The sequence below is a fragment of the Berghia stephanieae genome, chromosome 9 (genome assembly GCF_034508935.2).
Source record: "Berghia stephanieae isolate SIO BIC M18660-M18661 chromosome 9, UCSD_Bste_1.3, whole genome shotgun sequence".
Taxonomy (NCBI): Eukaryota; Metazoa; Mollusca; class Gastropoda; order Nudibranchia; family Aeolidiidae; genus Berghia; species Berghia stephanieae.
In genome coordinates, this window is record NC_088368.1 from 8,293,709 (window position 1) to 8,321,607 (window position 27,899).

At 35.5% G+C, this 27,899-nt stretch overlaps 2 protein-coding genes across 12 annotated transcripts in view; one reads left to right on the forward strand and one right to left on the reverse strand.

Annotated features, from left to right (window-relative positions):
* Positions 1 to 10,650, reverse strand: LOC144979609 (divalent-cation tolerance protein CutA-like). 5 transcript variants are annotated; one of them, XM_078926386.1, is made up of 7 exons: positions 10,516 to 10,650; positions 5,743 to 5,888; positions 4,735 to 4,794; positions 4,258 to 4,303; positions 3,274 to 3,323; positions 2,112 to 2,154; positions 1 to 1,121 (listed from the first exon to the last, which is right to left on the reverse strand). In XM_078926386.1, the coding sequence occupies exons 2-7, from the start codon at positions 5,877 to 5,879 to the stop codon at positions 1,029 to 1,031; spliced, it is 429 nt and encodes a 142-aa protein (XP_078782512.1). In that variant the 5' UTR covers positions 5,880 to 5,888; positions 10,516 to 10,650; the 3' UTR covers positions 1 to 1,028. The 5 variants fall into 5 exon arrangements, with proteins under 5 accessions (XP_078782512.1, XP_078782510.1, XP_078782514.1 ...); XM_078926384.1 differs by lacking the exon at positions 10,516 to 10,650 and adding an exon at positions 8,619 to 8,776; XM_078926388.1 differs by lacking the exon at positions 10,516 to 10,650 and adding an exon at positions 8,534 to 8,616.
* The window catches only part of LOC144979608 (F-box/LRR-repeat protein 6-like), a 24,676-nt gene continuing 6,845 nt past the window's right edge, over positions 10,069 to 27,899 (forward strand). For 2 of the 7 annotated variants that reach the window (XM_078926377.1, XM_078926382.1), the window contains exons 1-9: positions 16,498 to 17,020; positions 19,860 to 19,957; positions 20,338 to 20,470; positions 21,220 to 21,409; positions 22,030 to 22,170; positions 22,525 to 22,650; positions 23,465 to 23,632; positions 24,983 to 25,080; positions 27,725 to 27,887. In XM_078926377.1, the coding sequence (XP_078782503.1) occupies positions 16,932 to 17,020; positions 19,860 to 19,957; positions 20,338 to 20,470; positions 21,220 to 21,409; positions 22,030 to 22,170; positions 22,525 to 22,650; positions 23,465 to 23,632; positions 24,983 to 25,080; positions 27,725 to 27,887 (1,206 nt within the window). In that variant the 5' untranslated portion in view covers positions 16,498 to 16,931. Of the gene's footprint in view, positions 10,529 to 10,574; positions 10,644 to 16,496; positions 17,021 to 19,859; positions 19,958 to 20,337; positions 20,471 to 21,219; positions 21,410 to 22,029; positions 22,171 to 22,524; positions 22,651 to 23,464; positions 23,633 to 24,982; positions 25,081 to 27,724; positions 27,888 to 27,899 lie in introns of those variants that run through there. The other 5 variants (XM_078926376.1, XM_078926378.1, XM_078926379.1 and 2 more) reach the window with 5 other exon arrangements.

Sequence of the window (27,899 nt, forward strand, 5' to 3'; positions counted from 1 at the left end):
CATATTTCAATCCAAAACATTTTATTTATCACATTAAAAACAACAACAAAAAATTATTGTTTTAATCATTCAGTGATGATATTGACAATTTGTCAAAAAGGAGGAAAATCTATCGGCCCATCTGTCAAGCCCAAATCTAATGCAAAAACAATATAGCTATTCATTGTTACTTAATATTAATATTCTAAAACACATCTATTCTAATCATTAGATTTAGATACAAACTGACATTTTGTAAATATAATTTAACAAATTGCCATTTCCAATTAAACATTTTAGAGCCCTATAATGCCGCCCATTGTATCAAGAGATTATGATAAACTTTTAGCCAAAAGGAGGTATTTCCTATGATGAAAATTAAGAAACAATTCTAGCAACAGAACTTGTGTCTAGCAAAGTGGCAATGGCAGCAAGAAATGTCCTGGGCAGCCTTGCCCGAAGATGACTCCCTGATTATTAGTATTGCCTAATCTAAAGTCAAGTTTATAAGGTTATTCCTGGTAAATTGCAGCAAACCATTATTATTGTTTTCTTTAAATCAAAGAATTTAAAACCAACTATGTCCTCAACTTCTTCAATTTAAGCCTTCATAAGGACCCCATATTATCCCAATTAACTTTGCCCTATATAATGACATTTGTCAATGTCCCTTCATTTGTTACTGCTCATGTACATCAACATCACACTTCTAACAAAGTCTAGCAAATCACATCCACATTGTAGAACATGTGATATTAATGGCACTTTGATCAGTGTTTCTAAAAGTCACTTTTAATAATTAGCATCCCTTGGGTAGACAAAGAAAAATAAACCGATCAATTGATACCCCAAATAACTGATTACAATGACATCTCCTCAGCAACCAGAGGAATCAAAGCAAGACTGAAATCAGTAGAGCATTTAATAACATCGTGCACGATCATCATATAAATGAAAGAAGATGAGGAAGGTAAAACATGTATTTTCACAAAATGAGGAACATATTATGTAAGAGATTAGTCTGCCTTAGTACAATCTGAATGGAAGAACTAAGAATTGCCACTGTTTGACTGGCTTGGTCGTTTCTTTCCCGAAACTGTATCTGTTATCCAGTCCAGATAAGACGGGTTGCCATTGTCAATCTGAGGGAATAGGATAATGTGTAATAATAATATACATGCTATATAATAAGTACAGTCAAAGCCAGTATTTGGAATGCCGCTTTGTTAAGACAGCTGCTTAATTGATTGGAATGATTTATCTGTGACTGAATTTCTACTGAGTAACTGGAATGCAAGCTACTTACTTGGAACAAGTTCAGAGCTTCAGAAAACATTTAATAATGTTTCCTTCCACGTAATTAAAAATATGAATATTCCTATTGAAAGGGGGAAGAATGAAGTTATTCCATGTATTCAATTGAACAAAAAGTTGATTAATCAAATACAGCGTTGTGTCTATAACCATCCATTCCCTTTAATAGGGTAATATGTTATATTTTCGCTATTTGACAGTTTAGTGCAAATAATGATGCAATAGTAAATTTGCTTTTGATGAATCCCGCATTGATTAAAATTGTGTTATGTGTTGTGGATTATTGTGAAACCACTGTCGTTGACTTCTTTACATCAAAGACCTTAAAACCAAACAGTGTCCTCAACTTCTTCAATTTCACCCCCTCCCCCCACCCTGCCTATATAATGAACATTTTCATTTCTACTACCACATTTCCCCTTAACTTATAAGATGAGAGCGACATACTACAAGACCAAATAGCCACAAAGATTAAATAATGAACTGTAGCCTTATAGAGACACCAAAAGGTCAATAACAAATGAAGTCAAACTAGGAAGTAGGGAGTGTCAAACTTCATCTAATGTTGACAACGATCTGCATTCTTTTTCCCCTGAATATAAATTTCTTACGGAACAAAACTTTTCCGGGTGTTCGAGCAATATCGAGGCCTTTAAAGCACTACAGATTATCAGGAGTGATTCTTATTATTTATTTTGAGCATACACATCAATAGTAACACTCCGATTGGGTATATCAGACTGTGCATATGAAGAGTAAGCAATGTTTTTTAGCCAAATTGAAAATAAATTGTTTGTCAAAGCCATTATTTTACATACCTTCATTGATATGACTTCAGGTACATCATATGAATGGTTTTCTCTGAAACATCCAAAAAAATATTTTTAAAAATAATAAAAAATGCAGAGTGAATAATTGGAGTTTAAAAATTGATAGATAGAGTTGTATTTCTTGTAATCTCTCTACAAAAACAAGGGATTTACAGTTCCTCATCAACCTGGATGTGACATGTCAGCCAAATAATTGGTCGACACTGACATGGATGTGGAAGTCAAAGCTGTCAACATAAAAACAAATGAGGACATTGAAGTAGATGACAGAGGTGAAGAACCACCTGTCGTCACCGATAAAGAGGCAAGAAAAGTTGTGATCTCCTGAAAGAGTATATGCTACGACATCCCTCTGAATTCTCAATTAAAGAAATTGACTTATGTTATGTAAACAAAAAAAAACAAAAAAAAAAACAAAACAACAAAAACAAAACAAAACAGCAATCCAAACCCACCCTAGCAATACATGTGATAATAAGAATTAATAAAACAAAACAAAAAAATAACACTCTTCCAAAATTATATGTAAAATAAAGACAATGGCCAGTGATAAAAGCAGTTGTCCTAATGTTTGCTGCTATGATATGCTTGGATTACCACTGCCTGAGGGTCAAAACTACATAAAAATGCCTCTGAACATCGGAATATGTGTTTAAAGAGCATCTAAAGACACCTTTGTTCTTTTCCAAATTAACATGTTGATGCCCCTGTAAAGCGCTCTGAGCACTTCCTTGTGATATGGCACAGTGCTCATCAAATGAGCTCCTTTTGTAATAATATTATTATCATTTTACATACTGATTCCACTATCCAGATGTCTCTGAAATTCATGCAAAATGCTGGGCATGGAAGTCTTCTGATTATGGAGACGTGACTGTATATTGGTTTTGGGGGAAAGTGAAAGACATTTGGCATGAAAAATGGCATGAAACCTGCATGAGAAATGAGGGGTTCGGGGAGTAAATGTGAAATTTTTTTGAGAGGATGATTGAAATAAAGAACTACAGATACTACAAAGTTTTTTGGATTTTTTTTTTCTGCCTCGAGTTAATATCTATATTAGTGCTCAACAGTAAATGCTAATCTTATCAGCTCAGTAAAAGTGACATGTGTGCAAGTTGAAAGGTCAGGTCAAGAATAGATGACTCACTTTACAAATTTTGTCAACTCATCCACTTTAGCAGTCTCTGTCTTGATAACCTACCGAGTAAATTAATCAGGCAATAAATAAGCTATTAATTAATCAATGTAGTGGTAATTAATATATATTAAACAAAGTGATAAAAAATTAATACATATATAATTCAAGAAATATAGTCTTTTCACAGTAACTCATATTTCATCATACAAAAATGTATAAATACCTAAATTTCCATTACAGACAAGAGCTGTTTTAATCCTTGAAGTGGCCATGCAGCTGATAATTGGTAGTTAGGGCCTTATCTGTGGTGTCATCGCCGATGATTGGCCGTTATTGGAGTATGTCTATAAAACTCCACTATAAGTTCAAAAACATAATTCAAAGAGCTACATCCCTGAAGTAATAATTAATAATAGAAGCTTCTATCTTTTGAAAGCAGTCTCAAGCATGAAATCAGGGGTTATTTTGTTATTTTTGATTATTATTTTTTTTTACAATGATACATATTTTTTTGTAGGGGCAAAAACAGAAGTCACTGATATTTGTAAACAAAAGGAGCTCATTACATATTATTATTATTAGGCATTTCACTGGCAAAGCCAGAGCCAGGTGACCAATGTTATATCATTGCCATTGTCCATGAGTCCAGGATGAAGGTTAGCAAACATAAGAATGAGTGTATTGCGTTAGATATGCATTATTTCATTGACCTGCTAAATAAGCAGTCACTGGCTAAAGCATGGTGCTAAGATCGGCGGTGCCAATGCTGCATATTGTTCAAGAGCCACGGTGCGTGTACGTAAACAACTCCAGTCCCCAATCTTGTGTAGAAACAGAGCCTAATGAATCCCGTACCTAATCGCTATCACTCCTCACTTATCTCCCTCACACCTCTCCTCTCACCACATCTTCCTACCCCTATTCCTTTGTTAGATTTCATGTAACAGTAACAGTGACAACCGTAAAAACTAGTCAAATTTCCATGCTTCATACCAAGAGAAGTTCCTCATCCTCATTGATTTTGCCTTCCCATTCATATCTGTAGATGAAATGACAAAAGTGGTATATAGGACTCTTGTAATTTTGCCTTGAAAACTGGTTTCAGTTCACAATTAAAACACAATCCTGAGGATGAGCACAATGGGAACAAGTTCAGACTTCAAATGAAAAAGAGCAAGAAAATTGATATCATAAACATGAAATAGCTTCAACTTTATTTCTCCCATCTAAAGATATTCCTTTTTAAATCTTTCTCACCATCTTTTGTATTTTGGATGAAATAAAGGCTCAATATTTTACTTTGTGTGAACTAGATAACATATGGTGTTAAAGAGTTTTATTTGACCAATGATGCTTTATAAAATATAATGTTCGCCTGATATCTTTCTTTCTTTTTTAAAATTTCATTTTATTCTAGTTCATTTTTAAAAGTTTTACGAAGCATAATAGGGGTCTCATTCACTCACTTACACTGAGGTTATTTTTGGGACGATGTTCACACAGGCAGCCATCCTCTCTTTTACAATGTTACTGGAGAAAAGAGACAGCAAATGTTAAGGAACTAAAATATGTACCTACTAACTTTACTTTGTGTGCAGTTGTATGTAATCCGCCTTTCCTTGGATGCTTAATGAATGACTCAAAAGTGTTACAAGCATTTAACTATTAAAACTAACCAAAGCAAACTTTTAAACAAATGTACATTTACAATGGAAAATAGAGGTAATATATGAGAAGGAAAATTTGTGAAAAGGTATATCCAAGAGGGATTATGAGATAAGGTCGACTGAAATACACAATACAATAATCGTAAGCTATTGATTATTGTTTATTAGGACTCAGAGAGGTTTCTTTCCAAACTGCAACTCGATCTGGACTTAGGAACTGACAAAATGACCATTTGGATTTAATTCCAATTGACAAGGCGGTAGGGGGTCCAAATAGCTCAGTTAGTAGAGCACTCGCTTCACAAAGGGACTGAGATTGATCCCGGGTCAGTCGGGAATTTTTTTCTGATCCCTCTGTCCACCTAGCAGTGATTGGGTTTCTGGGTCTGTTAGATCTGGTGGAAAGTATTTTGCGATAAACTAGCATCCTATCAAAAGGGTAGCAAGCAATTGCTATTGTCCGTTTCATACTTTAGAAACCGGGATAAACTCTGGCTCCCTGGGGTTAATGGCTCTGAAGGATTGATGACAAGGCAGTGCCATCCATGATGTCTTTAGAAGGATAATCCATCTCCTTCTCTCTCCTATAGCCCTTCTTGGGGAGTCGTAGCTGGTATTCTTTATCACCATCAAAACCAAAGATATCCCCTTGATATGACTGCCAGCACTCCAAACAAGGAGTTTGAAATTCAACATAACACTGTTCTTACTCATGTATCAACAGGTCTGCCATAACTACATCAATAGACTGAAGCATCATACCAAAAATTAAGAAAAAAAAAAAAGCGAGAGGAATGATGTATAATCTTACCCAGCAAGAGTCTTGGCTTTGGCCATGTCATCATGAGTTACAAACACAACAGAGTGTGTCCCAGATGTATACATTCGTGCTTGTCCTTCGGCCATTGTAACAGCAACCCGTCTTATCAAAGTCAATAACACTGGCATGAAATAAGACTGGGAAAAAGAGACAACGGTAATTTTATTGTAGAATTTAGTACACATGCAAACCATAATCCGTGATAAATGCTGATGATGATAATAACAATATGATAATATTGGCAGATACTATTACTCATACCACAGAGGTTTGTCTCAAATGAACTGTCTCTGATTGAAACAAAGGTCAGACATAAACAATTCTATCAGACAATATCTGCATCGGATTTTCACTGTGCACCTAGATGGTCTTATGGTATGACACCCACCTTTGGATCAGAAGGTCCAGAGTTCGAGTCCCACTCTAAGTGATGAATAGTTGAGCCCTTGGAAAAGTAAAAGGGTCTTTAATCACATTATCTCACTGTACTCAGGTGTAAAATGAGCAATGGTTGTTAACAGCATTGTCTCTGTCAAAAAAAAGAAGTGTACTGTCGCCTAACAGGCAACATGTCTCGTCCTAAAACAAAAATCAAAAAAAACAAATAAAAATATACAGATTTTATATCGCACAATATTCACTAAATGTGTTCAAAGCGCTTTAAATGTTGCTGTTGGCAAGAGCACATTTAGTGGATATTGCGCTATATAAATGATCTTGTTATTGTTATAGAAGTTCTTAAGAAAACTTTTTCATAAATTTTCTTTTTCCTAAAATAAACCTATTCAAGATTTTTTTAAAGTCTGAGAATTGTCTTAAATTGAAAATTTTCAGACTTACTCTGAACCCCTGAGGTTGAGTTGGCCTCATAATCAATGTGAAAAACCTCTTTCGACTTAGCTTAGTAAGGAGGAGTGATTAATATGTATTGGAAACCAACGATAAGTAAGTAGTGATTCTTATTATGGCCAATTTCGGTCAATTAAGCCATGTACGTGGCCATCTGGCAGCCCTTTTGTGAACCTAGCTCGGTCTTGTTCATCAGACGTAAAATACAGGATTCAATGATAATGACAAGTAAAATTGTTTAGTGTACTTCTGCGATTCTGCGAATAGAGGAAATCATTATTCGCAGTTACTGTTACTAGGGAGTTTAACAGAAATTCTAAATGTAACACACACACTTGAAACCAATGTCATATGAAAGAGCTGGCAACACTGATTACAAAACAGTTTGAATTTTGTTTCTATCTTGATTAGAAATGTAGTTACGGCAGTTCAAATTCTGAAATTTCAGACTGATTTTTACCCCAAAATTATCATTGGAAAGTTTTGACCGAAATCGCGTGCTGTTAAAAAAAATGGTTAAAACAGTCGATATGGAGTTATTATTATATATTGTATACCAAAATGTTCGTCTTATCGAGGACAATGCATTTACATTAATAGAGAGGAAGATAAACATTTCAAATTAACACATTATTACATAATATGACGCAAATGTTACATAATCAAAAACTCGGCTAGACGTAAGAAACAATTTGCTATAATACTTTTGGATTTATCCCCAATATCTCACTGAAACAATTGCAAATAATTCTCCTTTGATTTAATACATAGAGAATAAAAAAGGGTTTGAGAGTATTTAAATGAAAAGATATAAACATGTTGTGTAATGACATAATGAGTTTATTTTTACCTCTGACAATTTAATTGCATATAAATAAAATGGTAGATTAAAAAAGTTCATACAAATTGAAATGGATTCCCTATTTTAATTAGAAGGAAAGTTCTGTCTTTTAATACTTTTAAAAATTCTGATGAACCACTTTGGGTTTACGCTATTATATCATTTGAACTGACAATTAATATAATTTTATTCCCCCCTTCTCTCTCAATGTGTGGGGGTGTCAAAATTTATAACTAATAGAACTTCTTACCATAATTATTATTAAGGCTAAGGCCTTTACAATATGGATACAAATGATAACAAACATATCTAAACATATGGGAAAGAAACGTGATGACTTGATGGCAAAAGAAAATTAAGCAATTGGTAGTTTTAAAAACAAAGTAAATAATAGTACTGAAAATTTTATGGACTAAATTTAAAATAATACATAACTAAATTTAAAATATCGATATGAATATTGATATCGTCGGGCAGCCACGATGAGAAGATAATGTAAACATGGCATTTCGGCACAAAGTTAAAAAGTGTCTGCTCATAGATATAGAGCGCTGAAATTTGGCATGAATAAAGTTTAGATGTTATTATAAAAACTAGCGTTTTTATTTTAAAAACACACGCTCTAAATAAAAAAATAAATGCATTTGAAAATTGCCAAATTTTAACTTCATATAATCCCTGGAATTTGTTGTTAATGGATTTTTTCTTTATTGGCACCATTTAAAAGGAAATTGAAAGACGGAAATAATGATACCAAAATATTTGCGATATTCCTCTTTATATAACGAAGTTATGCATCTTTAATTGAACTTGAACCCCCCAAAACTAAAACGCGAACGGCAATTTCCAGTCATACTCCTGCGAATAGAGGTGACTAGCGGTTCACTTTCCCAATGGCTGATCGGCATCTGTCGAAAGTCCAAACTTAGAGGCTGGAACTGGAATCAGAAGAGTTAAAGTAGTTTAAAGTTAAAGCAAAGGAAGAGTACCCCCCCCCCCTTCTCTCTCTCAAGATAGAAGTTAGATACCTAGAGCCTAGAGTTTGAGTTAGAGTTAGATTAGGCCTAAGCCTAGTAAAGTAGAGTCTCTCACTCTCAAGACTTAGAATTGAAGTCGAAGTCAAAGAGAGCCAAGAGTCAGTTTCACGGTTCTAAAGAACGGTAATAGAAACAATTACCAACAAGAGGCTGAACAAGAAAATGACCAGTAAAAAACGTCGAAATTTGCCTTGCATCGAATATTGATAACAGTAACAGAGCAGTGAGAGTGAGAGTTGAACTCTTGGCAGCTTGGCAAGGCACTACTTTCGATTTCAATGGTCAAATCTTTGAACTTTCACCTTTCAACTCCAGTTATTAATTCAGAAAAGTGAGTGGAGCAGGCACTTATGTTGGTAACAACAAGATATGAAGTGAATAGAAAAGTGCCAGAAGACAATAGAGAATAAAAATTTTTCGCGGCGGTGGTGGGGTTTGAACCTGCGACCTTATTGATACGACAACTCCGCCTGGCAGGTGAGAGCGTGGCTCTACCGTGTGAGCTATCCACGAACACAAAATATTCGTTTCAAACCCAAAGTCATTTCTAGATCCCTCTCTCACCCACTTCTTGAGATCGCCGATTCGTTCGCCACCATCGCGAAGTAATTTTGACCAGCAGTTAAGCTTAATAGCCAATACTCTCATCACAAACATATAACATAGAAACGATTGAGACATTGAGTATGCTCCGGTGTATGGGGTGAATTTTTTAATTCAGAAAAGTGAGTGGAGCAGGCACTTATGTTGGTAACAACAAGATATGAAGTGAGTAGAAAAGTGCCAGAAGACAATAGAGAATAAAAAATTTTTTCGCGGCGGTGGTGGGGTTTGAACCCCATACACCGGAGCATACTCAATGTCTCAATCGTTTCTATGTTATATGTTTGTGATGAGAGTATTGGCTATTAAGCTTAACTGCTGGTCAAAATTACTTCGCGATGGTGGCGAACGAATCGGCGATCTCAAGAAGTGGGTGAGAGAGGGATCTAGAAATGACTTTGGGTTTGAAACGAATATTTTGTGTTCGTGGATAGCTCACACGGTAGAGCCACGCTCTCACCTGCCAGGCGGAGTTGTCGTATCAATAAGGTCGCAGGTTCAAACCCCACCACCGCCGCGAAAAAAATTTTTATTCTCTATTGTCTTCTGGCACTTTTCTACTCACTTCATATCTTGTTGTTACCAACATAAGTGCCTGCTCCACTCACTTTTCTGAATTAAAAAATTCACCCCATACACCGGAGCATACTCAATGTCTCAATCGTTTCTATGTTATATGTTTGTGATGAGAGTATTGGCTATTAAGCTTAACTGCTGGTCAAAATTACTTCGCGATGGTGGCGAACGAATCGGCGATCTCAAGAAGTGGGTGAGAGAGGGATCTAGAAATGACTTTGGGTTTGAAACGAATATTTTGTGTTCGTGGATAGCTCACACGGTAGAGCCACGCTCTCACCTGCCAGGCGGAGTTGTCGTATCAATAAGGTCGCAGGTTCAAACCCCACCACCGCCGCGAAAAAAATTTTTATTCTCTATTGTCTTCTGGCACTTTTCTATTCACTTCAACTCCAGTTATTACCAATCTGCCTGACAGGCAGTTTTTCGCAAGGAATAAGGAATGGATTGTGTCTTTTAAAATTACTCTCAATTTCAAGGCGCTGTGCCATCCATTAGTTCTGAATAGCAATATTTTGAAGTAATTATCACTTATATACTGTTCTTAAGCTTATGGAACGAAACATTTCTGACAAATACATTTGGTACCAAATTAAGCGTATTTTTTGGCGACATCGATCAGCAGTTACCCTAGATTGCCGCCAGATCCGCATCAAAACAAACACAGGTGACAGTCTTCTACTTCTAGCCAACGTTCTTGTTTTTGTTGTTTTTTCTTTTACTGAGGTATCTCACCAATTACGTTATCTCCGATTCTAATTGAGTATCGTTCCAAATATATCCCTTCATTTTGGTGAGCAGCAATATACAATTTACCAAACTGGTCAATTTTGTTTAGGTTACCCTACAGTTCAGTACCTTGAGTCACCGAGTGAGTATGAGTTCATCGTAGTCGTAGAGGCAGAGGGCCGGTGGCCCGTTGATGGTCTTTGGATCGGTCTCCACCAACTTGTGGAGGTCGAAAGGCTGGCTTCAATGGGAAATCGGTGCTGTATTTTAGATCCTGCAGGATTCATTCATTGCCATTATTCATATTACTCTTATTTTTTGTTCGCGCATTTTGCACACTCATCAAATTCTGAATCTGATTTTTTTCCTGACAAATATCACTTTAACTCCCAGTCAATATATTTACTATTGAAGTGGCGCCTGTATGTGGAATTTCAGCCCAAAATTATTTGTGTTCAAGTTGAAGTTCAAGTATATAGGGAAGCCTGGAGGAAAGTTTCATAGAAACCATTGAAGATTGCTACCTACAACAGATAATAAAAGAACCCACGAGACAGAGAAAAAACCAGAAGCCCAACGTATTGGACTTGATATTGATGGAGGAAGAAAATGACATAATCGACCTAAGACTGAGCCACCCACTGGGAAAAAGCGACCATGCGACCATATTCCTAAAACTGAGGGCGACATCAGAGACTGTAGATGAAAAACTGACACTCAGATATAGGAAGGCTGATCTAGAGAGTATGAAAGAGGAACTGGGGCATATCAAATGGGAGGAAATACTAATAGAGGACACCGTAGGAAACAACTGGAGTAGATTTACCAGAGTACTTAACCAATGCTTCGAGAAAAACATCCCGAAAAGCAGAGGGAACCGGGTTGGGAGAAGAAATCAACCTTGGATGACGCAGGAAGTGAGAGAGGCATTACGGAAGAAGAAGGCAGTAAATAGAAGATACTTAGAAGCAAAAAGGAAGAGGATTGGGACAAATACAAAAGAGTGAGAAACGCAACTACTAAAATAGTCCGAAAAGCGCATCAAAAGTATGAGAACAAGATAGCAGAGGAAACGAAAAAAAATCCAAAAGTATTCTGGAGTTATGTAAACAGTAAAATGAAGACAAGACAGGGAACCTGTGACATATAAAAAGAAGATGGCACTTGGGCATCTGAAGATGAAGACAAGGCAGAGGTGCTAAATCTCTTCTTTGCAAGTGTCTTTACAGTGGAGAACCAGAAAAACTTGCCAGATATTGCTAAAAGAAGTAATATAGATACTACACAATGGCCGATTACTGAAGAGAGAGTAATGAAGAGACTACAAAACCTAAAGGAGAGTAAATCACCTGGACCTGACAAACTTCATCCTTACATCCTAAAAAACTTAGCAGAGCAGCTAGTAGAACCCCTAACCAAGATATTTAACCAGTCGATGAAAGAAGGAAGACTACCTAGGGAATGGAAAGAAGCTAACGTCACAGCCATATTCAAGAAGGGAGACAGAAAAAATCCAGAAAACTACAGACCAGTGAGCCTGACATCTGTCGTCTGCAAGCTCATGGAACAGCTGATTAGAGAAGAAATGGTTGATCATATGACCAAGAACAAACTATTCAGCAAAGATCAACATGGTTTCATGGCGGGAAGGTCTACAGTAACAAACCTACTTGAAACAATGGATGACTGGACGAGAGACCTGGAATTAGGCAACAATTTAGATGTCATATACCTCGACTTCAGAAAGGCATTTGACAAAGTTCCACACTGGCGCCTAATGAGGAAATTGGAACAGTATCAAATTAATGATCAGACAGTCAAATGGGTCCGAGATTTCCTCAAAGATAGAAGACAAAAAGTGATAGTGAATGGAACAGCATCAACAGAGAGACTGGTAACAAGTGGAGTTCCACAAGGAAGTGTACTGGGACCAGTTCTCTTCCTGATTTATATCAATGACTTGCCAGACAATCTATCATCTAAATGTAAAATCTTTGCCGATGATACTAAGCTCTATGGAGTAGCTAATACAGAAGAAGAAAGAAACACCTTACAACAAGATTTGAAAAAGCTTGAAGAATGGTCCGAAATATGGCAGATGGAGTTCAATGTAGATAAATGTGCAGTTCTTCACCTAGGAAAAAACAACAGAGAAGCAAACTATATAATGAAAGAAAAACCCCTGCAGAAATCCAATGGGGAAAAAGACCTAGGAGTATTTATTGATAGGAAGCTAAACTTCAAGAAGCAAATTAAAGATGTTCAATCTAAGGCTAGTAAAACACTCGGAATAGTGAAAAGAAATTTCAAGAATCTGAAAACAAAACACATGACTACCATCTACAAGACTATGGTTAGATCAAAGCTGGAATATGCTAACTGCATATGGTATCCGAAGTTTGAGGGAGACAAAGACTGTTTGGAAAGAGTGCAAAGGAGAGCAACAAAACTTATCACACACCTGAAAGACAAAACATACTGTGAGAGATTGAAAGAATTAAATCTCCCGACCTTAGATTACAGGAGAAGAAGGGGAGATATGATCCAAACATATAAAATAGTAAAGGGAATAGACAGGGTAGAGGCAGGATTCCTTAACCAAACAAGAACATTCAGACACGAGGAAACAGCAAGAAACTGAAAAAAGAACGTTTTAAAACAAATGAAAGAAGGAACTTTTTTCATCTAGAATTGTAAATAACTGGAATAAACTACAAGAAACCACAGTATCAGCAAAAAATTTGAATAAATTCAAAGCAGAGTTGGAGATAAGCAACACCCTAGGAAACAAGTTCAATTATAAAAATTGGTCCAATCATTAATAGATGAGGAGGAGCGAAGGAGACTACACCAAGTCTAAAAGCTCTATACAGAGGTATCCAGGTATCCAGGTAGGTAAGTTCAACTTCAACATTAGCCTACATTGTTATTATTTGCAGTAGTAGTAATGAGTAGTAGGATCTTCTATCTAGTACTGGTAGTAGTAGTAGTAGGGGATTTAGAGCGTTCATGATTACCAAAAATAAACTTTATAGCGCAATGTTTATGATGATTATGAGGTTGTGGTTGCTGCAGTGAGAAGTGGTAGTAATAGTAATTATAAATTATGATATTATATTACTGGTGGTAGTGATAATGATATGATGGTTGCAGTATTAACATGGTTGTAATTTTGTAATCATTATCATTAATGAAATAAGCCCTATTCTCAACCCTTTACAATTTGCATACCAACACGACAAATTAGTTGAAGATTCTCTCCTCACTACCATCGACACCATCACCGCCCATCTTGATTCCCACCACAAAACTAGGCTCGTTTATTATTGGTCGATTATTCTTCGGCCTTTAACTTTAACACTATAAAGTCAAATATATTGATCCAAAAGTTACATGACATGGGGGTGAGTAAATATCTTATCAACTGGTACAAAGATTTCCTCACGAGAAGACCACAACAAGTGAAGTACAAAAATACCCTTTCTACCGTAAAACATCTGAGTAATGGCCGTCGCAAGTATGTGTAAACTCGCCGATACTCTACATTACTTACAAAAATGACTGCATCACACAAACCAAAGATTGTGTCATTATATAATTGTCACCTGAAAATGAAACATCTTATTGCCAAGAAATTTGAAAATTTACAGATTGGTGTGAAAAAAAAAGAAACTAACTCTGAACCAAAAAGAATTTTTTTTAAAAAGGAAAGAAAGAAAGAATTCATTAACGCTCATGTACCACTAATTTGTTAGCTGCTCTCGACTCTTGGACAGGTATTTGGACAGTGGCATACCTGTTGATGCAGTGTACCTTGATTTCGCCAAAGCATTTGACAGGGTTCCACATCAACGCCTTATTAAGAAACTTGGATCATATGGCATCAGTTCATGTTTGCTAGCTTGGATCTCAGATTTCCTGATTGGGAGAAGACAGCGTGTTTGTTAGGGTGAACGGCAGTTTTTCTGACTGGGCACCAGTATCGAGTGGTGTTCCGCAGGGAAGCTGCCTTGGTCCAGTTTTGTTTGTAATATTTATTAACGATCTTCCAGACGTTGTGGACTCTTTGTGCCAAATGTATGCAGATGACACTAAGGTGTTCTCTAGAGTAGACAAGGAAGAGTTCATAACTCAGCTCCAAAGTGATCTTGACAGCTTGGTACAGTGGGCTGATAAATGGCAGCTTAGGTTTAATACAGACAAGTGCCATGTCTTGCACTTGGGATATAGAAACCCGCACCATCAGTACACAATGAGAAATCATGACTCTAGCGAGACTGTCATACTTCAGCCTACTGAAGAGGAAAAAGATTTAGGTGTGTTAGTAGATCAGGAACTGAAGTTCTCTAAGCACATAGAAACCCAAATAAATAAAGCAAACAGAATTGTTGGCCTCATTAGGATGTCGTTCACTCATCTTGATAGAGATAACATGAGACAATTGTTCACTGCACTTGTACGTCCCCACTTGGAATTTGGCAATGTAGCATGGGCACCACGACTACAGAAAAACAAAGACCTCATAGAAAGTGTTCTAAGACGCGCAACTCGTGTCATTCCGGGATTCAAAGATCTAGAATACACAGAAAGACTGAAAAAGATAAGAATACCTAGCATGCAGTATAGGAGAGACAGAGGAGACCTAATTGAAGCGTACAAATACACACATAATTTATACTCTGTTAGCACGAGCCCCCTAAATCTTGATTCCACCAGCACCACCAGAGGACACAGATTCAAACTCTCCAAAGAAAGGTGTTCTCTAAACCTTAGGCAGAACTTTTTCTCAGTTAGGGTAGTCGACAAATGGAACCGCCTGCCTGCAACAGTTGTCGACGCCCCTTCATTGCAGGCATTCAAGTGCCGTCTTGATGCTCATTGTGAAACAGAAAAATACTGTTTGTAAAGTTAAATTCAGACACTTCCTTCCACTATGTGGCATGCCCAGTTTTGAGAGACTTGAATTATATACGTTCACGAATGCACAAGAGCAGATAAAAGGCTGTAAAAGCCTACATAAATCTGGACTTATATCATATCATATCATATCATATTAATCATAGTCGAATGACTGTGAAGTAATTAGGAATGTTCCACAGTGCTACGCATAGCTCATGGGTCGTTTATATTAACGATAGATATATTGCCAAGGCTAAGCGACACTTTTTAGAATTGCCATGTCTTTACACATCCCAGTGTATTTTCACACAGCCTTCGTGAAATTATTTTTTTACTTTCCAAACCTGTCGTGATCCCAATGGTTGCCAATTTTAAATGAGCCGATCAGCAATAAATTTAAGTTTTGTCTAAACCAAAATTGACCACATTTACCTGGAGGGAAGTAAATCGAATCAGTTGGATTTTTCCGCTATGGCGAATTACGAAGAGTTTCAGTCAATTTTTATAGAGCTCATTTACAGGTCTAGATAATCTCCCAATTGAAATAAATATTGAAAAAGTGGAAGTGGTGACAAAATATAAGTATCTGGGAATAACATTTGACGACAAGTTAAAAATTTACGACTCATACAGACAACATATATGTAAAAAGATCAACCAAAGACTTCACACACTAAGACAGCTTTCTTAAATTTAAAGTGAGTAAGAAAGCAATGAAACTCGTCCACTACAGTTTAGTCAAAAGCTTTATTGCTTGGTATTGGTGTCATTCAACAAAAGAAAAAGCCAAAATGAGGTCAAAAATGGAAGAAGCAGGAAAGACAGCTTACAATATTAAAGACAGTGCTGCGAAAATATTCGAGGAACAGGTTGTGGACTAGACAATAAAAATAATAGCTATCAAGAAACATCCACTACAAAATAAATATCAGCTTTTACCATCTTGGAGACGATATAAATAAATTCAAATTAGAACAAACCGATACAAGACAACATTCGTGCCACAATCTATAATCTTAATTAAGAAGTATAATTATTGATTATCAATGTTATTGTGACCTAATGATGAGGGTAATAATGGTGGTGGTGATGGTAATTGTTACTATTGTTTTTGGTAATTGTTACTATTATTATTGTTATTATTATCATTATTTTATTATTATTATTATTATTATTATTATTGTTATTATTATCATTATTTTATTATTATTATTATTATTATTATTATTATTATTATTATTATTATTATTATTATTTATTGTGATGTTGCATAAGGTACATTTATTGTCAATTTTAGTTTTAAGGCCCCTGAAAACAGAACTGCCTGAATTATAAATATTGTTCATGATTTTAAATGTCTTAAAGAAGTTCTATATGCAGCAAGCCTTGAAATACAGAATGATACTCTTGAAATTACCTTGATATGTGCTTAGCGGAAAAGGGAGGGGAGAAATATTTTGGCGAAGGAATGCTATTCTAATATTTGTTCGTCAAATGTGTAAGTTGTTATTTATAGATGTGAGTCAGGCACTAAATATAGATCCTTATTTTTGACATTTTCAGCATAATGCAAGAAGTTGGTGAAGGATAGAATCTGGCCAGGCAGTTTAACTTTTTGCTATCATTGTACGCATTGCATCGTCATCATGAGTCGAAAGACGAGGCCATTTGGAAGTTTTGCGGATTCAGACGATTCAGATTCAGATGATTCAGATTACCATCCTGGAGATTGCAGGTTTGAGTGTTTTTCATTAAATAGTTAAACCCTTCCTGGCAGAATTCAACATTAACCCGATTTTATATATCAGCAGTTCACATAGTGTGCTGAAAAAAAAATGCAGTTCAAGCTTTGTTTCATATGGAGCCCAATTTGCTTTTCAATTACCACACTATTGGTAAAAATGATCAGGCATAAAATTATTCTTGATAAATTGTAGGAGTAGCTATGATTTAAAACAAATTTGATTTTTTCAAGGCAAAGGTGTAAATAAGGAATGCTGCAAGTGACAAATTATGATTACCCAGCAGTTTTCATTTTTCAGATTTTGATTATTGCAACTACCATCATATTTTAAGTCGTATTTTGATTTCTCAATGATCTGAGGTGTACAATTAAATCATATGTCTAACAATATTTGCACAGTAACATAGTATATTGTGTTGATCTGTAGAAATTTGACATACAATATATATATATGGACCCAATGCTCCATAATTTCTCTTCCCTTCACATGTTTATGTGTTTGTTAATTATGTGAGAATGCAACTGATATTTCTATTATTGCTTCAACGCCTTTTAGAACATTTTCTTATGTATTTTAGTGCTTTATCAATATATTCTTATTGCTATTCTTCTTCTTCTTCTTCTTCTTCTTCTTCTTCTTCTTCTTCTTCTTCTTCTTCTTCTTCTTCTTCTTCTTCTTCTTCTTCTTCTTCTTCTTCTTCTTCTTCTTCTTCTTCTTCTTCTTCTTCTTCTTATTATTATTATTATTATTTTTATTCTTCTTCTTCTTATTATTATTCATTTTTTAAATTATTGATGGGGAATTAATAGGCATTTTGACGGAACAAGCATTTATACAAAATAAACGAATGTGACTGCTCCCAATGTGCTTCACAATGCTTAATTTATTTCCCAAGCTCTGGGTGGGGTTCCTACCTACCATAGCGGGCAGGGAGGTACTTGCTGTGACTTCTATCCCCTCATATGTTTTCCAATTGCTTTCTGTCTTTGTCTTGGAATGAGATTGTCCTGACCTTGGTCGGAGTCCTTGGCTGAGAGGGAAACAGTTGAATGTATAGTTATAGTTTTGGGAGATAATATTTTTTTCCTTGTAAATCATCTCTCTGTTATGTACTGTTACTCTTTTCATTTTTAACATATGATTTGTAAACATTTGAGTGTGTTCCTCTTAGTGGGATCTGTGCTTGTGTCTGGATGAGACTTTTAGGTGATCTCAAACTAAGTACTTTGATAGTGTGCTCTTGGAATGGACATCTGTTTCCTATTTGAACCAATTCCCCTTTGTCTTACCTTTTCTTATGTGCTTTAATTGCAATTCTAGAACTTATTACCATCCCATTTTCTTCCTTTTTACTGGCGCTGATATGACCTTATGTGTTGTGAGCGCCGTAAAACCCTTAAAAACAAAAAACAAAAGATTTCCCAAGTTGGCCATGATGAACTAAATTTTCATTTTATACAAAAGAAGTCATTGGTTAAGCATCTTTTTTTGTGCTTGCATTCTTGCAATTTCTGTCATTGCCTATAACCAGATACTAATTCACACTTAAAGCGATGGGGGGTAAAGTTAATAAGTACCTTACCCATGGACTTACTCTTTTTTCCCATCCTGTTGCTGACCATACTCAACATTGCTTGACTTTGTTACACCATGCCCGCAGTTTCTTTTTGAAAATTGAACATTGAAATCTCATACCAATATATTGTAATTTCACAGAGCTATTTTTCTCTTGATTCATACCTTATGGTTCAGTAAACACATCTTGCAATGTTAGATCAAAGGGATATTAAATATGCAGACGGCACAGCCATTTTAGGACTTTTGAATAGCCAAGAAACAGAAAATCATTATATAAACCAAATTGAACATTTTGTGAATTGGCGTCAGAAAAACTGCCTTGAACTTAGTATTATTATTATTATTATTATTATTATTTTATTATTATTATTATTATTATTAAACTCCTTAATGTTGAAAACCGTCATGGGGGTTTGTTTATTCGCGCTTCATTTCTACTCACCCGTAAGTATGTGTCATCAAAATAGAACTGATAACCGAGTTCAATGAGCCAAGTCCTACTTTTGCTTTATTAATATAACATAAAGGCGGTGGTTGGTTGAAGGTTTCAGTCCAACTTGAGTGGAACAGTGGGTCATTGGCATACACAGTGGGAAAGCCATATTTTACCTGGACATGTAAATTTGTCCTTGTCCAACAGCCAATTAGTAGGGCTTATAAATGGACAATTTATATTTAATTGATTGCATGGAGAGACAGTATTTGTCGGAGGCGGTGGGATTGAAATGCCAGCAAGAGGATGGGTGGAGGTGGAGAGTGAAGGGACTAGCCATTTAGGTATACGTTAAGTGTGGCATGCACCAGTTTAAAGGCAGAGCTTTTAAATGTGCGATAAAAGGCTGTCCAACATGTTGGATGGAATATTATTTCACTTTTGAGTGTTTCATTGACTTTAAAAATTTTGCTTATATTTTATTTTATTTACATTGTTTACATTGATTTAAAAAAAAATTTGATTATTGCTTTCTTTTATTTATTTATTCTTTTTTTTTTTTTTCTTTTGAATCGCCAAAGTTGTACTCAGAGCAGGCAATCAGGCAATAATCTGTTTTGAAACGCAGGTGTTAAGGGATAGATTTTAAAGAGAAATAATTCTGTTTAACTGAACTAGTGGTCATTTATACAAAACAGATATTAAGACAGTGAACACTTAGGAAATCATTGCTGTATTAATATTTCATCATCATCATCATCTTTTGCTGATCTGGAAAAGAGGACTTGGTGTAACACTTAACATTTTATCCTTCACAGTGACCCAGAAGATGAGCTGGGAAAGACCAAACGGAAACGTGCCAAGAAAATGGTTGCATGCACAAGTGAGTCTGCTTCGAAAAAAGTCTTAAGGACTGGTTAGTATCATGGATTGAATGAGTACCTGCTTGTAGTAGTGATGGATGGGGTAAGCTTGCTTGACAAAAAAGAGCTCCTAACAGACAGTTTATACTGCATGATATCTAAAGCTGGCTCCATGAGGCCTGTTAGGATGCGTTGCTGTGGTGTTGTGATATGTTCTTAGGTTGGGTCCAAGGGTTTGAATAGGTGATTAAATATCTTGTGATTATGCCCTGGAGAATGGCATTTTGCACATATTTCTATTTATCCACCCAGTTGTGATTGGGTTACTGTCTGTCAGATCTGGTGGAAAGTAGTTTGTGATATATAAATGTTCATTTTTATAGCCTTATTTTAATTTACTGAGTTTAAAGCTTATTATATAATTTTTTTTCAGGACGTAGAGGGAAAGATTGTAAGCAACAGATTGCAAATGGATCTCACATTCTGCGACAATTTCCACCTGAAATTTTGGTGAAAGTTTTCCAATACGGTGTTCTTACTCAAGGCATCGTCAATTTCATTCCACGGTAAAATATTCATATATATGCAATCCACTGCCTTAATCAATCTTGTATTAAGTTGTGATTAAGCTTAAGCTGAAAAATGAATTTGAATTTGAATTTTTACTTTTAGTTTAGGAAACTGCCAATGCTCCTTATTAAGATATAAGTTAAAACAAATTATCCTATTTTTTAGATTTCTGCAGTTTTCTTAAAATTAGATTTGCTCCAGACATTTGCAATCAGTAACAATTATGGCATAAAAGGGCCGAGAATCTTCTCTGGAAAAAGACTCCACACTTGAAATTATTTTTTATAAATACTTTCAGACAGTATCATCGTGCTTGCTATTTGGTTAAATGTACTAATCGAACAACTTTTTTTTGTAATGATGCAGATAAGAGATAAAGGATGTAGAGAACTGACTGAAACAAAAATATTGTGAGAGGTATTTAGACCTTACTGCTCTTTTGTCTTGAACCAGGGAAAGAATTGATGTGATGTGAGCTATCTTCCAGTACAAATATCTAACTTCAAAATCAGTCACTATCGTGGTCATCGCATTGTCAGCACGACTCAAACCACGATATCTTACTAGACTCAACTTTTGGACATTTAACATTTAGTTGCAGATGGTGAAATATCTTTGACAAATTTCCATGATATTTTTTATTTAGTCATGTTTGTTGTTTGTTTGGTTGTATGTTTTAGTTTTTTTTCAATTGATATTCAATTCTACATAATATCTAAGTGTAATTTCTTCTCCCAACCATCAGAGTTTCCAGAGTGTGTCGTGCCTGGTATGAGGTGTCCAGGAATCCTCTGGTATGGTCAGTGGTGGATCTTCCTAGCAGTTCTCTTAAACTGACAGTGGCTAAAGTGAATGGCCTCTTACAAAACGACCTCTCTTGCTGCAAGAGTCTCAACTTGTCAGGACAGGACAAACTACAGGAGAACAACACCATCGTGAGATTTGAACTTATTTATTTCGGAATCAGTTTTCAAAGGATAATATCAGATGAAGATGGATGAGCCACAAATTATTCTATATTTTGTTATGAAAGTGACACTCACTTTCTGACCATCACACTATTTGACATATAAGGCAGCAATGAAGAACTTTGATTTGTTTCAACTCATGCCAAGCATCTTTTAGTTCCATGTCTTGCTCATTCCTTCCATTTATGGAAGTCGTGTTATTTCCTGATGCTGTATGACTCTTGTTTATTTGTCCACCTTTATCATTCCTTACCAACTCCTGATAAGCCAAGGGTATTCACTAATCAAAAGCATTGTCAGTTTGTAGCCGTTTCAAATTCTTTTATAATAGTGTTGGAGGTTAACTTTGAAATGTTTAGATTTGTATATAGGCTATATAGGAGATCTGTTGTGTTTGTGACTTATGTTTACTTGTGACACGCTTTGAAGTAGAGATTGTTTTAAATCTTTGATCTAAATTGTATTGAAAAAGAATCTCAGGTATTAAATCTCTGAATACCTTGAAGCACTGACATTTGTTGCAATCATCAATGAATCATTGAAGATGGCCTTATCTCATTATATTATTCTCTAAATTCCATTTTTAGAGCATCCTTCAGCAAATGCCTGGCTTAAGATCCTTAAATCTGAGTGATTGTTATCACATCAAGGCCACTCTTCTTCGCCAACTTCCATCACTGACACCACACTTGAGGCGACTTAATATATGTTTCACTGCTCAATTTGCGGTAAGTTCTTTTATTTTTAAAGGTCCTGTCTGTTACATTTGCATAAGTTAAATTTATATATTAGTTTTACTGGTTTTAAAAGATTTGATTAAATGTTTTAATCATTGTTTTGCTTCTAGTTTAAAAATATTTTACAGTTCAGCTGCACTCTAATGTGACATCGTGTCATGCAGTTTTCACCAAGAAAACAATAGCAGCAATACAGTTTGATTTCAATGAAGCCCGAGTCCCATCAGTGATTTTCCTGACTTAGTGAGAATTGTTATGGCTTCAGATATGATAAAATAAGTAAGAGAAAAAAATTGAAGAAAATCAATTTTGTCACCGAGGAATTTTGATTTGTACTCAAAACAGACCACTATTAACATGAGTAGCATTGAGCATTTTCTTAAAGAGTGTGGCAAGAATATCGTGGAACTGCGTCTGGCAAGAATTCTCTGTGTCCAGATATCCTCCAAGCAAATCTTTAACTCTATTGAGGTGAGAGGTCATTGTTTTGATATTTGGTAATGATTTACATTATCTTACCCACATATTGCATTGAATACAGAAATTTGAAATAGATATATAATTTGTACTTCATAGGTCTCAATTTTCACTATCCCCATTTCCTCCGCTATGGCTCGCCAGCCAAAAAGGGAGATTGTTGGGGGGATTGCCTCCTGGTAACTTTCCCCTACCTCCCCACTTACCCTTATCCTCCCCTCACTTCTCAACCTCTTGTGTTTTGTATTAATTTGATAAATATTCTTTTATTTTGCATTTTTTTTTTGCAAATTTTATGTAAACAATGTGAACATATAGGGTCTCATTTGTGAAGGTTTTGGTTGAGATTTGTTATAACAATTGTTCAGTCGGGCTGCATGTAAAGTTCTTCCTTTTTCAACATTTTGAACTGAGACCTATGGCACTTAAAATACAACAGCTTTGCCCACAGACTGACAAGGATGTTTTAAATTTTTTATTATCTCAAAGGGATAGATAGATCTATTTGTTTCTTGTTTATTTATTTCATTTTTTATTAAGGAAGAAAAGTTATTCTTTCAATATAAATAATGTAGTGATATGGCAAATGCATTTCATTCACAATGTCATATTTTCATATGTATTTATATTAAAATGACATTCTTTTATCTATTTCACCAGCAATTCAATATTTTGTGAGTTTGCCAAAAAACTTTTATATGTGAATTTCTAGATTTGTACTCTCTGTTGTTTCTTTAATCTGTCACCAAAACTGAAATGTATATTGTGTTTAACTGAAAAGAATGTTAAATTCTGTTGTTGTCTGTAGGAAAATTGTCCAAATTTGGAGATCTTAGACATAAGCATTCCTGACCCAAACAAGACAACAGCTTATCCGAGCAGGAGGTTTGAATTGAATGCGGATCATTTCTTTCCCAAGTGTCCTAAACTGGCAGAACTTTATTTGGATGGTTTCAACCTTGTCACGCCCAGGAATGTAAGTTGATATCTTATGGACTCTTTAAAAATATGAATAAATAAGGAGAGAAACTGCTCGGAAACTTTTAAAACTTTTCAATTTGGGGACTTAATTTCTATCATTCAATAATTACTTTCGTTTTTAATCTGATTGGTTGATGTCATTTGGGTGATGTTAACAGCATTGCATCTTTGCTGATGATAAGGGAGATGTTGGATCTAAGCATATTTTGACCTTAGAATAACCCAAGTAGTGGCAATGCTGAATGTTTTCACTAATAAAAGAGTAATGGAGACATAACACAGGTTCAGTAAAAATTGGGTCACATTGCTGTTACTGCTGTGGTCTTGGATAAATTCAGGCTCTATGGGCCTAATGTCTTTGAATGACTACTTTTTTTACTTTTTTGATAGGGAACAAAAGAATAATGAAATGTCAAAAAACTGGTTTCTGTCTCATTAGAAGTGTAAAACCACTCTTCCAGAGGATTCAATACATACCTTGTGTAAATGATCTTCTGGTTTCAGAGTGATGACATCTTATTTTTTAGTCTAAGTATATATGCTGGTCGTTAAGAAAGATCATTCACCTGCAATCTTTTACATCACATAACCCTTAGAATCTGCCTATACATCCTGCTACTAAAATAGTTATGCCACCTTATGATTCGATATGTAACCTATTTATTATTAATCCTCCATAGGACTGGTTAAGAGAGAAAGGGATAAATGGATATTGTTGATGATAAACTGTTTGTCCAGCTCATAATTCAGACTAATGCTTTGCTGACCTATCAAAACTTTTTAACTCACTGAACCTTAACACTGACTATATCCGTAGTTTACCCGGGGTTACTTTTACCCCATGCCTATTTATTACATTTTTCTGAGACAATTTATAGGTGTAGCATCAAAGCTAATGTTTTTTAGTATTTACATGTTAATGGTAGTTCTATCTATGTACATGCCCATTTTTAATACATTTTTTTCTAATTTTTGAAAAGTAGCAAAAATCTCCAGGATTGACTGAGTTAATAATTGTCATCAGCAATTATGTCTGTCATGGATTTCCCTTTCAGTTATGTTGATAGGTTTGTGTAAAGTATATAACACTAATAAAGATTAAAACCCCTTAAAAACTACAATAATTTCCTTTTCTTTTTATCTCTCTTCCCCCTCCCTCTCTCTCTCTCTCTCTCTCTCTCTCTCTCTCTCTCTCTCTCTCTCTCTCTCTCTCTCTCTCTCTCCCTTTTATGTTGTTTTGGTCACTCCATTGACATTGTAATGAGATTTTCATTATTTGATATTCTCACTCCATTGTCATTATTTGATATCAAAAATTGATAGCGATACGTGAAAATTTTTGCAGGTTGCTCCTGGTTCAGATTTGTTACAGTTGAAATGTCTTCACACCCTTTCGATGGGTTATCATTGCCACGAACAGGCAGAACGTCCATTGTTTTATAGGTAAGGAAAGAAGTCTGGTTATTTATTGAAGTTACATGTTGGCACATGTATTTTAAAGCACTCTGACGACTTTGTTATATGGGAGAGTGCTCAACACATCTAATTTATTTTGTTATTATTATTATTATTATTATTATTATTGTTGTTATAATTAAATATCACAACACATTCATTGCATTATTCTTTAAGTCAATACAGTGGAAACCATTTATAACAGGGATCGGTATAACAGGGATTTTTCTAATCCCCGTTTTTTTTACTTCTCTTTGTCTCTATTAAAAATTATCGGTTATAGCATGGCCTCACTTGGACCAAATCGCTATAACAGGACAATGCCGTTTCACAAAAAGTGAAACTCCCTCTTTGAACTTGCTAACCAGTCTCCCAAGATGATGACACGTACCTATATTAATAGATACTTGTGAAATGTGAAGAACATGCAAATTGCGGCATCCATCCTTTGATCTAACAAAGTAGACAATCTATGCATGTATGGAGAGGACAAGAGAAGAACACCCCCCTCTCTCTCTCTCTCTCTCTCTCTCTCTCCTCTCTTCCATCTCTTTCTTCTCTCGTCTCTCTATCTCTTTTTTTTTTTTTTCCTCTCTCTCTCTCATAGTTGAAGTCGACGTCATAGTAATGGTAGTAATAAAGTAGTTGGTAGTGTAGTAGTAGTAGTGTATAGTAGTTTGTAGTAGTTGTGTAGTGGTAGTAGTAATAGTATTAGTGGTAAGTAGTAGTAATATTTCGTGTAGTAGTAGTATGTAGATAGTAGTAGTAGTAGTGATAGTATTAGTAAGTAGTTGTAAAGTAGTAGCAGTAGTAGAAAGAAGTATAATAATTGATAGTTGATGATTGGTGACCCCAAGTTGATCGACCAGAAGTTCACACTTTCATCACACCCAGGGAGGTAATCGATGTATAAGATCACTTGAAAAAGTCAATTATGTGCTTATTTCCCTTTATTTCGATGTTAACAGGGATCGGCTTACAGACTTTTTGCTCTGGTCCCACCATCCCTGTTATATAAGGTTTCCACTGTAAATTTATGGGAAGAGGCAAGCTCTGTTTTGGAGCAGGACAAGAATGCACACATCCTATATCACAGTATCCCTGTGGCATATCAATAACTCATCGGATTGGAGTCTTTTGACCTACCATGGTGAGGGGGGGGGGGGGGGGCGGCGGTTCTTTTCTGTATCTATCCACCTATATTCCGGAGTCCTTGACTGAGAGGGAAACAGTCAAACATATAGTAATAGTTTTGGAAGATTTTATTTTTTCTCTTTGTAATCTGTTTTTAAAAAAAATATATTTATGAACGTTTGTGTACATATTTTTTTGTAGTGGAGTTTTGTGCTTGTGTATGGACAAGACTTTTAGCTGATCTCAAACTAAGTACATTGATAGTATGCTCTTGGAATCTACTTCTGTTCCTTATTTGAACCAGTCCCCTTTATCTTATCTGCCCTTGTGTTATTTTAATTATAAACCAAGAATTTTCCACGAGTTCCATTTTCTTCCATTTTACAGGGGCTGATATGATCTTAATGTGTTGCAAGCGCTGTAAAAACCTTTAAAACAAACAAATAACAATAACTCATTGTTAGTTACAGATTTTATATAGCACAATATCCACTAAACCTCAAAGCACTTTACACAGGGTACCTGACCAACAGCAACACGTAACATGTAGGACAATATATGACACCTATTAGGCGATATTACAATTTTTTTTTCGACAGAGACAACACTTAACAGCCAGGTACTCATTTTACACCTGAGTTTAGTGAGAAAATATATGAATAAAGAGCCTTTACCAAGGACCCAACTATGTGCCGAGTGAGGCTCGAACCCAGGACCTTCCAAAAGTGACTGTCATACCACATAGCCGCACAAGGTCTCAAGTTTGAACCACTTTGTAGTAAACCCTTGACATTGTTTCTTCACACCAATTCAAACACTCTTTTTCTTTTTCTTTTAATGATCTTTAGTTCTATGGGGGAACAGTATTAACCAAATGACTCAGTCAATCAGTTTATATTATTGAAGAATTCACTGATGTTATAAAGAGGCTTATTCCAAGATGGGATAAAGATGTTTTATAAGAAACTTTATTTTATTTTTGCCCATCTGTTCTGCCTACTCAAAAATTATCTTTTGTTTTGGAATGACATTTGCATGATGATTATGATGTGTTTTCTTTTTGATAAAATTAATCAGTCTTTGCGAGTTCTTGACTTAATACTCTTTGCTCCTTGTGGAACATAGGGCCTCTACAAGAGTCTGCCATCTGCTTCTGTCCTTTCTGGCTTTATTTTTGGTGGTCTCCCTGGTCTCCTTTTAACTTCAATTTGTCAGACAGTGAGCACCTCCTTGCCTGTTTTTGATGCCCAATCTTTCATGCTTGCGAGGTATTTATACAATATTAGCTGTCATCTGCCCTTTCAAATTAGCTGTAAAATTTCCTTGTTGTGTAATATACAAATAAAAAACTAAAGGTTGAAAATTATACTTTTAAAATGAGGTCCAAAAGCCATTCAAATGTCCTTTTGTTTTTTTTTAAATTATTTTCTCCTCCATATCCTCCTCATGCCATTTTTTTATTTAACAGTCATGTAATTTCTGTCCTTCGTCCAATCAGAATGTTTGGTGCCACCTCTCGCTTGCAGTATCTGGATATCAGCAGGTCAAGGTTGAATCCTTCTTTGCTGACGTCGCAGTTGAAGCATGTGACAGAATTGGTGATGAGGGACATGAACTGGAGGGATGCTGACCACTCCTCCTTGTTTGATTGTATAGAAGCTGTGAGTTGTTTC